We start from the raw sequence: 17,970 nt of genomic DNA on the forward strand, positions 1-17,970 counted from the left end.
CACTGCCTGTGAACAGCTGCAGTATGCTGATAAAAGTCCACACCAGATATAGGGTGGTACAGAGCGGGCTGGGAGTAACTCTCCTTGGTGAGCCAAGGAGGCAAGGCTTATGCAGAGTGTTGAAGGATGAGCAGACGTTTGCTGTGTAGACAAAGTAGTAAAGGGCAGGCGAGGTGTGGAATGGCATGGCATGGTCATTCTTTGGTTCTGTGAAATGAAACTATGGACAGGAAGGAGCTTGGCAACCTATGAGATGCCAAACAGAAGGGTGTTTTTTTAAGCAAATTCAGTACTGGATTTATAAAGTGAACTAATTGGGGTTGGGAAGGGAGAACCCATGTCACAATGCAGCAGGATCTCTAGAGGATTTGTGACTCAACTGAGCCTTTACCCAGCACCTCAGTAAAAGGGAACCTAGGCTTTTGGGAGGGACTGACATAAGAATGGGGTGGAACACTTTAGGGCCGTCCGTTAACTGGGAAATGTTGATAAAGGCTTTGAAATACTCCCCAATACATATATTGGGGTGGGAGGGACAGGGAACTTGGTGGAAAATAGGTCCAGGAGAGGGGGCAGTGAGGTCAGACACACCTGACTGGGCATGTACCCTCTGCCCAGAAGTCAGAGCTAAGCCGTGGCACCACAGAGCTTATTTTGTTGTCCTTTGTGTCGGGTGGGGTTCTGGGTACCATGGGTTCCTCAGTGGTCCTCTGGTTTCCATAGGCCAACTTTTCTCTTCAGGGCCCCCCTTGGTCCCTGTACCCCAGACTGGGGTGAGCATGTCACCAGACTGTCTCCACAGCTCTCTGTTTGGTGCCACACTGTCCTGAAGGTTCTGAAGGAGACTGAGGTCACAGGGCTGTCTGGATAGATGGAGCTGCCAGAGCCAGGACCCCACAGGGCCTGGAAAGAAGCCTGCGCCCCCCCTTTGATGGGCCAGTTATCAAGGTTGTTTTGCGCTGCAAGATGATCACGGGGTCTCATTTCCCTGCCAACTGCCCAACCAGCCCTGAGGCCCCTGGGATACAGGCAGACTCGGGTGGTCAGTGTGAACAGACCACAGTTCAGGAAAGGGATGGGCTGGTGCTCTGGACACAAGTGAAATTGACCTAGGCTGATCTTGGCTATGCCTCCACTTACAGTAGCCTGTCTTAGGAGTGATTTGTAAAAGAAACCTGGAAGTTTGGGGTGAACAAAGGTGCAGTTACAAAAGCGCTATGTTTTAGGCCACATAGAAGTTTACAAAGCAGAGTGACCACAGCCTAGCCCGGGGGGCTGTGTAGGGCACTGAGGTGTTGGCAAGGGGGGTGCCATGGCCACCTCTGCACAGGGAGCTCTGGCCCAAAGACAGAACCTAGCATCAGAAGGCTTGCCCTTTGTAAGAGGGCAAAGAGCTTTAGGAGGTGCCTGAGGTGACAGCTACTGCTGGCCTTCCAGCATGCAGGGGCCCTGTTTGGTGGCAGGTCTCACCAAGTGGTCACGCCAAAGTGCCTTAGGGTTCCCTCAAGAGCACCCTCCCTGACCATCTCTCTGCATGCCTCGGGGAGGAACAGACAGCTCACAAGGTCGTGTGCCCAGAATTGCCCTTTAGTTGGGACAAAGCTCTCAGCTGTGCAAAAGGCTAAATAAACTGAGTCCGGTTGAGATCACTGACCACCACTGTGTCTCGCTCCGGGCAGCCAGGGGCTCATGACAAGAATCACATGCCTGCCTCCCAGCCGACCCTGACTCACTGGTCCTCTGGGATGGTGCCGCCTGCAGGCTCAGTATCTCTCTGTTGCACTAAGCAGGTGGCTGCACTCACCTGAGGGAGACGAGCACCGTGAGCACTCTGCATGTACTGCATGTGGCTCCCTTTGTGTGGAGGCCCTGCGTGGAGCCTCACCTGCATGGCGCCTCACCTGCACGGCTCCCGGGCCTCGGCTCATGGCGTTTCCAGTGCCCACGGTGCCCTCCTTAGCTCATTTTGTTACCATCCAACCTACCCTTAAAGGCCCAGCTCGACCATCCATTATGCCTTTTCTGAGAACTAAGCTTGCTTTCCCCAAGTTCCCACAGCACACTGTGTGGCCCTCTAAGCTTTTCTAGACTAAACTTATCTGTGGCTGTTCCCATCCTCAGGGACCATTCACCAGGTGCCCCAGAAGGCTTGTTAAATTGTTATATGCTCATGGTGTCTCCTGCATGACAGTCCATCATTACTCCTAAAAGAGCAAACATTTATTGAGCTCCTATGGGCCAGGCCTAGCTAGGAATTTTCACATACACAACCAAGTCACAGAACACTAGGAGGTGGGATTGTTGTCTGATGAGGAAACAAATCAGGGAGGCCCAGGGACTTGTCCAAGGTTACACAGCAAGTGATGGAGCCAGAATTCAGACGCAGGTCAGCTTGATTCCAAAGCCAAGGTTTTTTTCCCTTATATGTAGACACAAAATAATAACCACCATTTATCAATTATACTGTATTCTCACATGTATTATTTCATTTGATCCTCACAACAGCCCTGTGAGGTAGGTGGGGTTACGTGTTACTGTTACACACATTTCACAGATGAAGAAACAGAGATGGCTCAGTGAGGTAAGTGACTTGCATAAAGTCACACAGCAAATTAGTGGCTTCACAGGACCTGTGCTTTCTCTAAAGTCAAGCTGCTTGAATTAAGAAGCACCGAAAAGATGGAGAAAGAATTTTTATGGAAAAGAAAAAGAGACAGTGGTGATTTATAAGATTTCTTCCTTGAACTGTTCTGCTATGGTCACAGCTTCTGCTGGCTGGTCTAAATTGGGTACTCCTGAGTGGCTTTCCTGAATACCATTGGCCTGGTGGCATGGGACAGTTATCAGAGACTCCTGGGTCCCACTGTAGGGGGGAAAAGTCCTTTATTACCTAAGGGATGTGGCCTTGCCCACAGCCCAGCGTACAAGCTCCCTATTCACAGTGTGTAACTATGGGAAGCCCCTTCTTCGGACCATCCCCTGGGGGCCCCTGCCCAGTGGGGAAGATTCTGGGACTCCCAAGGCCACCCTCACGCCAGGGATGAATCATAATGTGCAGCTTTGAGACACGCACTGCTCATCACCCGCTGGGAAGTGGCTCAGGGTCTCACCCCAAGGAGGTCCATGGGCTGGTTATGCCCAGAAACTACTGCAGGGGAAGCCCACATCCTTCAGAGCAGTGTTTTAAGGGCTGGACGCTTACTCCAAGGGCAATGTTATGGTTCAGGTCACTCCCAGGCTCCTTGTTACACATTGCCAAGACCCTGGTCTCCTTCCTCTGGGGCAGCAATCTTCAAACTCAACAGAAGATGGTCAGAAGCCATGAACAGTCATGTCTGGTGAGGAGGGAGGGTCACAAATGAAGTGAAGCCACGACAAAATGGGGATGACTTACAGGGAATGAAAGGGGCTTGGTTCTGAAGACAAATCCCAAGGGGAATCCTAATATCGAGTAATAATATTTTCAAAATAGGTATCTGGCCTCTCAAAGTGACTATTTTGAAAGAGAAAATACACATTTGGGTGAGAAGGAAGGTCTACCAGGACCAGAAAATGGTTGTGGAAGGACAGGTTTCGGCTCAATGTAAGGAAGGACTTTCTAACAGCCAACTACGGCAGGGGCTGGCCTTGGGGATGACGAGCTTCCTGTCACTGAGGGTATGCAAGCAGGGATAGTTGATCTCCTGAAGGTACTGGGGAGAAGCCCTCAGCCGCAAAGGTGCTGGGGTGTTCTGGGGGTGCGGGAGGACTGAGCGACTGTTGAATCATTTTCCAACCCTGAGAGTCCATAATATATTTGTTTTAAATGATCTGTTTCAATGAGACTTCAACTTCTTGGGGAAAGGATTACAAAAGTCAGGTATCAGGCCACATTACGACTCGCCTTTCGTTGCACTGGCTCCAGATACTTTCAAATCTTCGCAGGGACAGCAGCTTACTTCTGAAGCCGGAAATCCCCAAAGGCCTAGACTTGGCCCAGTCAAGAGGGATATCCCCATCTCCTGAACGCTGCCTGGAGGCTAATTCCTCCAGGCCATGCCAGGCTCAAACCCCACCCTCACTACCCACTTCATTCCCAAGCCAGCCAAGCAAGTCCAAGGTTCTGGCTACATCCCAGGGACGGAGGGGCAGGCAGGATGGGAATCTCTGGGTACTTCATGTCCTGGGAAACTAGAGGGAGCCTCTTGTTCTCACCCCATCCCCTCCACCAGAGGCTCTGTTTACAGATGGCTAAGTGAGGCACTGCCTAATGGTACAGAGAGAGCTGGACCCAAGAAAAAACTGCTGTTCCTTTGTCTAGACAAAAAGTCCTCCTGTGGCCTCCTTTAGGACATGTTGGCAGACTCTTCGCTTAGAGCAGACTGCCCATCCCCAGCTCAAAGTAGCAAGGAAAAAGGTGGCTGTGTCAAGAGGACACATGGATTCCTACAGGTGGACTGCATCACGGGGGAAATCAAGTCCTGCTAGACGATTAATACAGGTTAGTACAGTGGCCTGCCTCACACCGCTGGCGAGACGCTCTCCAAGATCTTGGCTTTAGGAAGCCCCCCTCCAATGTTGCTGGGGTCCTTTTACCTGTACCGTATTAATCGAATAATCTTATTGTTCATAAAATCCACAGCGTGTGGGTGAGAAGAATCGATGCAGAAGCCGTCACTCAGCGCAATTTTCAGCACCTCCTCCATGAAGACCTGGAAGCTGTTGATCTGCTTGTTGGCTGGCACCACCCAGAGCCTCTTGAGGTTCTGCTTGGTGTACTCCTCCTCAGGCAGGCCCTCCACATTGGCCACCCAGTCCAGAGTCAGGTGGTTGGGGTCTTGCAAATGGCTGGTGATGGAGGACAGGTTGCCATTGGAGCAGTAGAAGAGCTTGGAGCCGAGGAGCTTGAGGAAGAGGCAAGAGGTGCTGAAGATGTTGGCGTTGAAGACCTCCATGCTGGAAGAGGACAGGCTGTAGATCTGGGGTGCCTCGCGCACAGTGAAGTGGACCGTCTGCACACGCTGGTTCAGCGTGATGTTGAGCATGGCATTCTTCTCGGCCTTGGACAGCTCCACCTCCTTCTCCTGCAGGGCCTCAATCAGGGGCTGCACCTGGTAGAAGTCAGCCTCCCTGCGGAGCAGGCCCATCTCCTGGAAGTCTTCGGGCAAGTCCAGGTGGGAGGTTCGCAGGAAGTTGAGGATGTAGCGGAACACTTTGCCGTCACGGTCAATGAAGCAGTGGCCCTGGCTGTCCCTCTTGGTGGGCATCTTCCCGCTGAACATGGCGCCCAGCATGGAGTCAGGGAAGCTGGTCAAGGTTGCCAGTGAGGTTGTATAGAGCTTCCCCCCGACATTCAGTGTGATGGGGTCAGACATGGCAGGAGGCTGGGGTGCTGGGAAGTAGTCCTACAGAGAGAGGTAAGTAAGAAATGACCATTACCCAACTATATCTGATATCTTAGTTTGTTGGGGCTGGTGTAACAGAATACTATAGACTGGGTGGCTTAAGTAATAAACATTTATTTCTCACAGTTCTGGAGGCTGGGAAGTTGAGGATCAAGGTAGGGGCAGATCTGATGTCTGATGAGCGATGTCTTCTCGCTGTGTCCTAATATGGCAGAAGGGGTAAGAGAGCTCTCTGGAATCTCTTTTATAAGGGCAGTAATCTTGTTCATGAGGGCTCCACCCTCATGACCTAATCTTCCAAAGGCCCCACCTCCTTACGCCATCACATTGGAGGTTGGGATTTCAACATATAATTTGGGGGGACACAATCATTCGGTCCATAACATCTGGGTAGTCACAGTTCTCAATTTCTTATTGTAGGTCCCTTGGAGTTGAAACGAATTAATACTTGATGAACAAATGGATGGGTAATAATTGCCACACCGTCTAAAGCATATTAGGTTCACTAGGGAGTTTAAAAAAAAAAAAAAGAAATGAAAAGATAAAATAAAGCCTGGGTCCCACCCTCCAGAGATTGTTTTAATTGGCCTGGAACGTGGCCTCAGCATTGGTATTTTTCAAAAGCTGATTCTAAATGTTCAGTTAGGACAGAGAACCACTGGTCTAAGGAAAGAGAGATAATGTGCCTGGACTGAATGCTATGCTAGCTGCTCTTACGTACATTTGCTTACATACTATCCTTTGACATAGACAATATCATCAATCATCCCCACTGTGCAGATAGGGAAACTGTGTCAGGATTCATTCACCGGTCATTCAGACCGGTGAAGGGTCCTGCCAGGATTCAAGCCCAGGTTCCTTTATATGAGAGAGAAAAATGTATTCATGCTTATTAGCCAAAGACTGGTCCACTGTAGGTACTTAACAGATGTTCTGAGATTTAGGACTTCAAGCCCCATGCTCCTTCTGCTGTACCGATGTTGCCTTCTTATTTAATTATTTTTTCCATCTAAAAGAATTCACAACAAATGGCTGTGATTAGTACCACTTCCATCTATCTACCAGGCCCACAATGGGTCACTCAACCCTCTGGACACTCCTTTCTGGATTCTCATCCTCCCATGACAACTTGCCTTGCCATGAAGATGCTCTTGGCTCCTGATGGCCTGCCCTTTTCTACCATGATGGCACTCCAGCCTCCTCTGAAACTTGCTTTGAGGTCAGCGCAAATGTGGGACTCTGCAACCAAGCACCCTTCCTGAAGGCTCTTTACCTACTCCACTCCTTAACAACCCTCCCCCACTATTCCCCCACTGATCTCACAGCCTCTAGTGTCTAGGGCTGGTGTCTCCTTCAACCTGAAGTCTTGGATTCTAACTTTTCTTTAAGGTTCTAGAAATCAGGGGATGTACCTTTTTGGCTTCCAACACGATACTTTCCCAGGAGCCAACCTGTGCAATGAATTCAGCAATCTTCCTCTAATGTTGGGTGTGGAGGGCACAGGGAGGAATCAGCCCCACTGCTGCCCTTGAGAAGAGCCCAGGCTGGCAGAGGAGACCACAGCAAGAGACAGTGAGGGTGCAGTAACAAGAGAAATGTACCAATTACAGCACAGGGAATATCGCTAATATTTTATAGTAACTTTAAATGGTGTATAATCTATAAAAATTTTGAATTTCTATGCTGTAAACCTGAAACTAATATTGTAAATCAACTCTACCTCAACAATGAAAGAAAGAAAGAAAAAAAGAGAAGGAAAGAAGGAAGGAAGGGAGGAAGGGAGGGAGGAAGGGAGGGAGGGAGGGAGGAAGGGAGGGAGGAAGGGAGGGAGGGAGGAAGGGAGGGAGGGAGGAAGGAAGGAAGGAAGGAAGATGTACCAAGAGATGTGGGAGTAGGTCTGGAATTAATTCTGGCATGTTTACTGTCCAGATGGGAAAACAGAGGTCCAAGAGGGGGACTTCCCGAAAGTCACCCAGCAGGGGTGGCAAGCGGGCCAGGGCAGTTCTCACCCCACCCCTGCCTTCTGAGGAGGCCGACTGCACTGAGACCCCCTTACTTCAGAGGGTGGAGGCCATGCTGGGTGTGGAAGATGCTCGGCTGTCCCACCCAACTCTCTGTGGGGAGGGCCCTTTGTAATTCTTTCCCTGTGTAATGGGGCACTTTGATATCGCAGAGAGACATTAACCATCTGCAGTGTCTGAAGGGAAACAAGCCCATGATGAAGTTACAAAATCATCAGCAGAAGCCTGGAGCAGATGGGCTGTGAGACAGTGTTGGAGGGGGTGTCCAACAGAGAGGGGGTGGGGGAGGGCTCTGAGGAAGCGGGGGTGGCTGTGCTGAGACCTGCAGCTGAGGTGGATGCTTGGCCTGGGGCCTGAGTCTGGCCAATTTTGTCTCCAGGGGGTCCAGGCAGGAGCCGGACCTAGTTTCCAGTCTCTTTTCCTGTTTGATTTAAGGCCCAGGCTCTGTGAAGTGGCTCAGCTCCATGGAAAGAGCAGGCTTAGGCTGGGCTGTCTTTCCTGACAGTTCCATGGGCTGCAGACCCCGTATCTCCGAAGCACATTAGTTCTGAAGAGCTCAAAGCACAGGGGTAGGGACGACAATGAGGAGCCACAGGGCGTACCTGGGGGCCCTCGGACGGGCACCCAGACTCCTATTTTTCTGCTTGCAAAAGCAGCAGAGCACCTGCCTTCCTGCCCCTGAGCCCCTGCAGCGAGGCTCCTGATCGTTTGTCCAGGGCAGCACCAGGAGCTGCTGTCAGTCAGGGCGGAGGCTGGTTAGAAGGCAGGTCTCCTGACCCCAGACGAGGGTGCTCCCTGTGGTGTTCTCCCCAGACCCAGGAGTCAGAGAACGCAGCCCTTCAAGCCACTGTTTCCTAGTCACAGTGCCACGGTGTCCACCATGGCAAATCCACAGGCTCTGTTTGAGAGCCACAGTGACACAGGGGCGTAGGAACTGGCACCTGGCGGGGCTGAGAAGCTTCATGAATGTGGCAGGCGGGTTTGGCCACGGAGCTCCAGCCCCCCTGTGTACCCAGCTGCCTCTTGGACACCTCCACCTGAATTTTCTATGGGTACCAGAAGCCTCGCACAGAACTCCTCTTCCCCAGAACCTGCTGTTGACTCTTCTTAGCCGCCCGTCTGCCTGAGCCTGGGAGGCAGCCCTGACTCTGCATCCTGACATTTTTCTCAACTGTCCCCTTGTACCTGTCCCTATGGCAACTCCTGGAGCTCAGGCCTCATCCCCGCTCCCCCAACATCCTCACTTGGCTCCCTTCCGCCTTTCTGTCCACTTTCCATTTTAGTTTGCAGGCCGATCTTCCTGACATAGTACTGCCTGCTCTAACCACCCAGCTCATCCAATCTTACCTCTGATCCTGCCTCTCCCCACACTCTATGCTCCAGGACTCCTGACACCTCCGCATCCGCCCTCACCTGCCCTGCCTTTGCTCTCCTCGTACCACCCTTCTTCACTTTCTCCACCATCTCCGCAGTCAACCTGTAAGGCCCAGCCTATGAGTCACTGCCTCGATAAGGCAGCCCCCAGATCTCCACCTTCCCAGCTCTCCTCTTGGGGTTTCTGGTCCCTTGCACAGCCCACCATTCCATCATGTAATGATCTACTTTGCATATGGCCCTCCTCCCTGGCTTTCTCAAGATGAAGATCACTGGATATCCATATGCAAAAAAAGAACCTCAACTCATATCTTGTAACATATATGAAAATTAACTCAAAATGGATCACAGACCTAAATGTAAAATCTTTTTAAAACTATAAGACTTCTAGGAGATAATCTGACTTTCTGTTAGCAAAGATTTCTTGGATAGGACCTAAGAGGCACAAATCACAGAAAATTTAATAAACTAGACTTCATCCAAATGAAAAACTTCTCCTCTTCGAAAGACACTGTTAAAAAAAATGGAAATGAGGGCTTCCCTGGTGGCGCAGTGGTTGAGAATCTGCCTGCCAATTCAGGGGACATGGGTTCAAGCCCTGGTCCGGGAAGATCCCACATGCCGCGGAGTAACTAAGCCCATGCACCACAACTACTGAGCCTGCGCTCTAGAGCCCACGAGCCACAACTAATGAAGCCTCCTTGCCACAACTACTAAGCCTGCGCTCTAGAGCCCGTGCTCTGCAACAAGAGAAGCCACTGCAATGAGACCCACGCAACGCAACGAAGAGGAGCCCCCATTCGCCGCGTGCAGCAATGAAGACCCAACACAGCCAAAAATAAATAAATTTAAAAAAATTATATAAAAAAATGAAAATGAGACACAAACTGCAAGAAAATATTTGCAAAACACCTATCTGATACATGATTGTTAACCAGAATATATAAAGAACTCTCAAAACTCAGTAAGAAAATAAACAACCCAACTAAAAAGTGGGCAAAAGATCTGAACAAGCACCTTCACTGAGAAGATATATAGATGACAAATAATCACATGAAAAGATGCTTGGTATCCTTAGTCATTAGGGACATGAAAATTAAAACCACAGTATACCTATTTCAATGGCTCAAATGAAAAATGTGACAATACCAAATGCTGATAAGTGCATAGAGCAATGGAAATTCTTACACATTGCCAGTGAGAATGCAAAATGGTGCAACCACAGTAGAAAACAGTTTTTGGCATCCATTTACCATATGACCTATCAATCCTACTCCTAGATACTTATCCCAGAGAAATGAAGACACATGTCCGTGCAAAAACCCATGTGTGAATGATTATAGCAGCTTTATTTGGAATTGCCCAATCCCAGACACTAAAATGTAAATGATAAACAAATTGTGGTACATCCATACAATGGAATATGACTCAGCAATATAAAGGCACTAGCTACTGACACACACCACAACACAGAAGAATCTCAAAAGCATTCTATTAAGTGAAAGCAGCCCGCCTCAAAAGGTTACATGGCAGATGATTTTATTTATACAACATTCTGGAAAAGACAAAACTAGAGAGACAGAAATCAGATCAGTGACTGGAGAGGCTAGGGGTAAGACTGGCTACAAACAGGCATGAAGGAATATTTTGGATGGAAATATTCTATATCTTGATGTGCTGGTAGACAAATGACTGTATAAAGATTATAAAAATTCATATAACTGTATACCTAAAAAGGGTGACTTTTACTGCACATAAATTATGCCTTCATAAACTGGGAAAAAAATCAAGACTGACTGTGTCACGGACAATACAATACACTGGGTTATGATCAGTTTTACATATATAGTGTTGTGAAACTTTTGTTCCCTTTGTGTGTGTGTGAGAGAGAGAGACAGAGAAAGGAAGAGGAACTGGATTGTGATATAGAGTGTACCTTCATACTGTGGGTTGTGATGAAAATTGTTTGTGAAAACCACTGCCTAGTTTGTGATCTCTGTGAGAGCAGTGTCCCTGCATATTCACTGCCTAGCACACAGTAGGTGCGGGGGGGACTCTGGGGCAGGGGCTGAGAGAGGAAGGAATGAACATGCACTGAGCATTCCACTACACCCGAGGCCTTTACACCCATCAGCCCTTTTAATTCATATAGCAATCCTACAAAACAGGCATCATTCTGTTTGGCAGACAGGAAACAGAGACTCAGATCAGACTGAGGACTTGCCCAGGACACACAGCCAGCCAGTGGAAAGCTCAGTCCCTTCCCACTGCACAGGTTGCTGAGAGTTGTAATAGCAACAAAAGGCTGTTTAATAGCTTCAGCAAGTGTGAGAATCCCTTAAGTAGCCTTTTAAAATACTGCTATGCGGCTTGCTTGACAAGATACTAGCTACCACCTGCTGAGCACACCACCTGCTTTTATAATGCTTCGCCTAACTCATGGTAGCATTTTATTTATTTTTAATAAAAATATATAGAAAAGTACAGAGGATGATACTCTTGTGCTGATTCTGTACATGCATTACCTCATTTGATGTCTTCACAAGCACCCTGTGAGATAGATTCTATTATCTCTATTTTACAGATAAGGAAACTGAGGCTCAGAAAGGTTAAGAGACTGCTCAAGGTTACAGAGCTAGTCACTGGAGGAGCTGCGATCTGAATCCAGGTCAGTGGATCCAACACCTCTGATAGTTTCCCCTTCCCACCTTGAGGTCCCAGCGTGAGTGGGAGATGCATACTCCCTTATTCTCTGTCCAGATCAGGCTGGGGTAGGTCTTTCGGCAGCTCGTTCATGGCTGGCCTGGGACTCTGCCCACTCACATCTGAGGATATGGGGACAGGATCCTGGATGGCCTGGAGCCCCTCCACAGCTGACACACCACAAGTCCACTAGAGGTCTATACCCTTCTATTTTAATACCAACTCATGATGCCTAATGACAAAGCAGCAAAACACAAAAAGCCAGGTTTTCAAAAGCCAGATTAGAAAAGATGAATGAGAATGCAAACTGAACCACGAAGTAGGAGATAAAAGAAACCCTACCACTGTGTCTGAACAAATAATTTTTCTTAAGCAAGAGACTTTCCAAGTCTGCCTCTCTACTTGAAAAGAACCAAGAAAAAGATCAGCCTATTTCCCTCTCTGAGAAAACCAGGAAATTATGCCATGCGGATCCTCAGACCATCTGACTGGGCAGGGAAGGCCAGGGGGCCTGGGAACTTCGGAGTTGGCTGGAAATTCTCTCCTCCCTGAAATGGGTCTGGGGCCAAAACGAGGGGTGGTGAATCTTAAGGCCCAGCCTGGTACCATGTGAAGGGCCAATCCCAGTCTGGGGCCTGAAAAATCACCCAGTTGCAACCTCTAATTGTAACAAAGGAAATATAATGCTTTGAGAGTAGGTGTCCCATAAGAAAGGGCAGTCAAGACGTTGCTCTAGAGAGTCTTACTTTAAAACTATGTCTCCATTCCTGCAGGCCTCACGAGGGACACAGCTATTGCCCGGTGAGGACTTATTGGGTACCCTACCTGTGCTAGGTGTGTTATACACATTAACTCATTTAATCCTCGTAACATTCCTTTGAGGAAAGCATTATCTTACTTAACAAATGAGAACCTGAGGCCCTAAGAGGTAGGTAACTTGCCCAAAGAAAGCACTGGCAGAGTCAGGATTCAAGCCCAGGCCTGTCTGACTGCCATGCTCTGAATGACTTCCTTGGGAATTCAGCAGCCAAACCCCTTGGAGAGGTTCGTCACTTGTCCCCTCCTACCTCTTACCAGGTGCTCTCAAACCTGCCCCTCAATTTGATTCTGACCTACATGAGACCAGTGCACAGAGAATCAACATTTCCTGAGCACTGAGGACATGCCCCGAGCTACGTGAGTCATTTTCCTGTAGATTATCTCATTAAAACACCACACTGAGGCTGTGAGGTAGGTACGATTATCATCCCAATTTTCTGGATTATAAAACTGAAGCACAGAATGGTGAAGACAGCTGCTTAAGATCACACAGCTAGAGGTAGGAGAGCTAGAATTCCAAGTGAGGTCTCTCTTCAAACCTGTGCCCCCTTCAGAAACAAAGCTATGACATTTTATTAAGAAGCATAAACAGGATTTGAATAAAGACAGACCTGTGATGATTCTGAGAGGGAATATCTTAAAGTTGTTCTTCTAAAATTAATTACAGTTGTTATGCTATCCTAGTCCAACTCCCAAAAGTATTTTTTCAAAAGGTTAAAAAAAAAGATTAAAATCTTATTTTGGAAAAATTGGTGAGTGATAACCTGAAAGAATATTTGAAAAAGCATAATATATCTTAGTTTTATGTAGGAAATCAGACTATAAGGCAATGAACTATGGTATTAAGACAATGAAAAGGGGAAGGAATTTTGTAATAAATGTGTTGAAAAGACTGATTAGTAATTTAAAAAAATAAATATATATTGATCCTTACAACAACTCTGGGATGCAGGCAGGACAGATCACATTATCTTTATTTCACAAACCAAGGAAGATGAGTCCCTGGCCCAGGGCTTTGTGTCCATTCTTGACCTCTGAGTCACAGCCTCTGGGAGGTTCCAGGTTTGGACACTACTCAGAGGACCAGTCCTTTGGAGGCAGCCTGGGATCTTCTCTAACCCGGGTCCCTGAGCAAGAGACTGAACCCAGACACATAGGTCCTAGCCAACAGCCTATACACTCACAGAGCCTTAGCACAGGCAAGGGCTCTTTCTGTGTAATTCCCTACAATACTGCTCACTGAGCTTCCATAATGAAGCTATTTTACATGCAATCTACTCCTTTTACACAGTGAGGACCAATTGTTTTAACAATGAATCTACAAGGCATTGATAATTATCTATCTATTTATCCATCCATCCATCTATCATTTCTTAGCTCTGCTCAAGAGCCTAGCAACGATACCCGAGTAGCAATGAGCACACCTGACCCCAGATCTTGTTTTTTAAACGTTGTCTCCTACAAAACGAAACCAGGGCTTCCTGGAGGAACTGATGATTCCAGTACTTCCAGCACTTTGACAGGAAAAGTTTAAGGTGAGCCTGGAACATCTCTTTCCAGACAGCAAAGAAGAAATCAAAGATTACTGAGGTGAAGTCAAAAGAATGCAGATCTGCAGATTTTAAACGTTCTCATCACAAGAAAAAAAAATTTTGTAACTATGTGTGGTGACCATTTTGCAATATATACACATATCAAATCATGTTTACACCTAAAATGAATACAATGTTATATGTCAATTATATCTCCTCCCCCAAAACAAAACCAAAACCAAAACACAGGAGCAGACCTGAAGGGACTCTCATTGGCCAAATTTGGGATAATTTGAACACCAAAAAGATTAATGATGATAACAGGTTATAACACATTGAGTTAAAAAAAATAATCATGAGTCTATGTTACTCCAAAAAGAAAAAAGAGAGGGACAGGAGAGGGAATGAGAAAGACAAACACACACACACACACACACACACACACACACACACACACACACACAGAGAAAAAGTTATTCTGTAACAAAGAATACCAGCTAAGAAGTATACAAAGAATGACATAATTAGCAAATTACCATTTTGCAACCCTCAGTGTTGCTATTCTGGCAAGGATCATCAACAGATGTGGAGTGAAAGGTTATCCTGGACACAATTCCGACAGTTTCAAAGAATCACTCTACAGACTACTTGTTCTTTACAAGAGGAAAAAACTTACCCTTTTATAGAGAGATCAGGCTGTTACCTTATCCAATAATCAAACAGCATTCATGGATAGTAGGACTCTGGTATCATATGCCTCCTAATGTGATTCAGTAAGTACACAACATTGCCAGAAAAAACAAAAACAAAAAGCAAACTGAACCCAATTATTTATAAAATAAGTTTAAACAGGTAGAGGGGCTCTATCTAGATTAAATGAGTTGCTTAAAGAGATATAATTAAATGCAATGAATGAATCTTGACTGTATCTGATTAAAAAAATATATGAGATTTTTTTGGCAGTTGGAGAAATTTGAATCTCAACTGTTTATTAGACAATATTGAGTTCTTGCTAATTTTCTTAGGTATGATACTGGTGTTATGGTTATGTTGCAACATGTTATAATTAGGAGATACACGCTGAAGAATTTAGGGGCCAAGTGTGGAGATGCCTATAACTTTTCAATAGCTTAGCAAAAATTGTGCGTGTGTAAAAGCGAAATTGGTAATGTGAATCGGTGCATCTAGGTGAAAGGCTATTCTTTAAACTTGTCTGTAGGCTTGAAAATTCTAAAAATATTTTTATTTTGAAGGAAGGGGCAAGAAAAGAACACTTGCCTCCTGGGACTGTAGATGTAAAGTTCCAGTCAGTGTGCCCGGCCCCAGTAAATAGCCAGATTCCATGAATATTAGATGTTGTTACCACTACTAAGAAGCATTAACATCTCATGATCTTCTCCTGACGTCTCAGCGCTCTGGAGGAAGCCAACCAGGGCTTAGCTAAAGTAGCCCGCAGTCGGTGGAGGGGTTAGAATTTAAATCCGAGTGGTCTTTCTACCTAGACTAAACCCCCCACAGAAACCACAACACTAAGCCTGCCTGTCTCCATGCCGAGATCCAGGCTGGGAGAAGATGGCTGTTTAGGACTTGTTTCCCCTGCTTTCTCCTGAACCCAGAGTCTCTGCTACTACAGCAGAAAAGCAACTCCTGTCATGGCTTACCAAGAATGTTAACAAAGAGGGGCCACTTCTGGCCCTCAAAGATGTGGATGGGTAGAAAGAACTGTAGGGGCTTTGTGGGGAGAGGAGTGCATGGGCTTTGGCATCACCTGGGCCTACGTTTGAATCAGGCTCTGCCCCTTTATTAGCTGTGTGGCCCTAGACCAATTCTTGGGCATATGATGGTGATCATAACAACAACAATAGCAGTAATAAAAATGGCTGACATTTACTGAGCAGTTACTATTGTGCTATGCACTTTATGCATGTTAATCTCATAGATAAAGGTGCTTATTATTATCCCTACTTTATAGACCATATCAGGCCCTCTCCTATCTCTGCAGTTTGGCATCTGCTATCCCTCTGCCTGCAGTGCAAAGAAAATGCCAGTTATCTGCCAGGCCCCTCAGCTGCAATTCATTCTTCCCTTCTTTGCATCTCCAGAGCATTTTATTCTCACTCCTTACCAAGGCCCACTTTCCTTAAGTAAATGGTTGCCTGGCCACCCTGTTAGGACAGGGATCCCCCCTCTCTGTACCCCAAGAAGTAGGCAGGCAGGGGAAGGGGGACAACTCCTCCCATTTAGTCAGATCCATTTTCCTAGTCCCAGACTCTCATCTACCAATAGGGAGGTTTACCAATCTCTCCTGAATTTTTAAAACTTTTTATTTTGAAATAGTCTCTTGAATTTTTAATTTGGAATCTGAGGCACAGGGCAAGGCCCAGGTAATTACGTGGAAGTAAATATAGTGTGTAGGGGATGGACAGAGCATAGTTGGCTAAATTTCAAGGATGACAACACTTCAAGTGAGTAACGTGTCTCCCAATAAACTGGAGCCGTCTTCCCCACCTTACACAGCCCACCAGATACAGACTCTGGCACACAGCCCACCAGATAAAGACTCTGGCTCACAGCCCTGGGTACTGTCTGGGGGCACCACCCTTCCTGGCCTCCCCCAACACCCAAGAGCTGCATCTTTAGCCCTGTTTTGCCCAGTTCATATCTCTAAGACGCTCACAGCCTGCTCCATTATGCCCACACCACAAAGAGAAAAGGTGCTTCCCAGACTCAGGTGACACACATGGACCCCTAAAGGAGTTGGCCAACTGGGAAAAGTGGGCTGGAGAAGGGAAGCCACCTGATCTGGCTTGCACAGCAAAGTATTCTTTCATCTGGTGCAGACTTCCAATAACTATCACCATCCCCCACCCTCTTCCAGAATTTTCCTTCATCCTCTTGGCTCACCCTCAGGCTTCACCTTGTGGTTTTCCTCAGGCCCAAGCACCTCATTTTGACCACTCTTCCTTATGGTCTTCCTGTTCCTCCCAACAAAGATAATTTATAAACAAATGGCTTTCAAACCCATCGCCTCATTTCATCCTAACAATAAGCATAGGAGGGTTGCCTTAGGTTGGCACTGAGAAGGGTTGAGGAAGATGGTCCTGTCACACAACCTGTTAAGGGCAGCACATGGACACTTTCGTCTGTTCCCTGCCATTCACTACAGATTAAACCTCTACCTCCGTGCAGTGCAGGGGAAAAAAGCGGGCTCTTTGGAGTAAGGAATCCTGGGTGGCTTTAGGCAAGTCACTTTACTTCTCTGAGCCTCAGGTTCCTCAACTGTAAACAGATATGGTGCCGTCTTCACAGGGTGTGAATTGAATGAACCCATATATGTGACGCAGAGTTCATGGGATGGGCTCTTTACTTCTAGTCACAAGGAAAGAAAGGTGTTCTGTGCATCCACAGGCATTTACCCATTCGGGCAACCTCTTACCCAAACCATATCAGCGCTGCTGACACTGGGCTTTCCAGGGCCGAGAGGGATACTTTTCATCTTTGCGTCTCCACCCCTCCCTCCCCAATGCTTTTCGGCCCATTCCACCCAATCCATCCCAGGCTTGCCTCATTGGCTCTCTCAGCATCCACTCTGCAGCCCCTTCTCCGATCTCACGCGTGTTCTCCTTATCTAGAGACCCCGCCCCTCCATGCCCCACCCACCAGACTCCTCCCCCAGTCTCGGCCCTTATTATCCGGGCTTTTCTTACTATCACCAGCCATCCAGGCTCCTTCCACCCGCTCCGCCCCTTCTTCTCCATAAACGTCCCCTCCCCCCAAGCCACGGGCGTTGCTATCCCCATTGCACAGATGAGAATGGCGAGGCTAGAGTAGGCTAGATGACCTCTCGGGATAGGACAGGTGCCCAGGTGGGCCGTTCCCTCACCAGCAGTCCCTGCGCCCCGTGCCCCCGGCCGCGCCGCACCCACCTCCTGCCCTCGCTCAGCAACCTCCCCTCCGCGGGCGGCCAGCGCAGCTTTGCGAGGGGGGCGGAGGGCCGGAGCCCAGCCTAGGGGCGTGGCGGCCCGGGACCCGCGCGCTGCGCTCGGGAACTTGTAGTCCTCCATGGGCTCTTTGCGTCTCGGCGCGTCGACTTCGAACTCCATCTCCCAGGAGGCATTGCAGTTAGCCGTCCAGCTC

At 47.8% G+C, this 17,970-nt stretch overlaps 2 protein-coding genes across 3 annotated transcripts in view; one reads left to right on the forward strand and one right to left on the reverse strand.

The window, feature by feature from the left end:
• Nucleotides 1–2,021: 2,021 nt before the first annotated feature.
• On the reverse strand, nucleotides 2,022–17,809 carry KCTD21 (potassium channel tetramerization domain containing 21). Of its 2 annotated transcripts, XM_079929773.1 has the most exons (3): nucleotides 17,760–17,781; nucleotides 5,509–5,586; nucleotides 2,022–5,384 (listed from the first exon to the last, which is right to left on the reverse strand). In XM_079929773.1, the coding sequence occupies exon 3, from the start codon at nucleotides 5,352–5,354 to the stop codon at nucleotides 4,572–4,574; it is 783 nt and encodes a 260-aa protein (XP_079785899.1). In that variant the 5' UTR covers nucleotides 5,355–5,384; nucleotides 5,509–5,586; nucleotides 17,760–17,781; the 3' UTR covers nucleotides 2,022–4,571. The 2 variants fall into 2 exon arrangements, with proteins under 2 accessions (XP_079785899.1, XP_079785898.1); XM_079929772.1 differs by lacking the exon at nucleotides 5,509–5,586 and having other exon boundaries at nucleotides 17,760–17,809.
• USP35 (ubiquitin specific peptidase 35) overlaps nucleotides 11,399–17,970 on the forward strand; it is a 78,504-nt gene continuing 71,932 nt past the window's right edge. The window contains exon 1 of the mRNA XM_079929760.1: nucleotides 11,399–11,447. The gene's annotated coding sequence lies outside the window, so the exon portion shown is untranslated. The remainder of the gene's footprint in view (nucleotides 11,448–17,970) is intronic.

This window comes from Stenella coeruleoalba, assembly GCF_951394435.1.
Source record: "Stenella coeruleoalba genome assembly, chromosome: 8".
In the NCBI taxonomy this organism is placed as follows: Eukaryota; Metazoa; Chordata; class Mammalia; order Artiodactyla; family Delphinidae; genus Stenella; species Stenella coeruleoalba.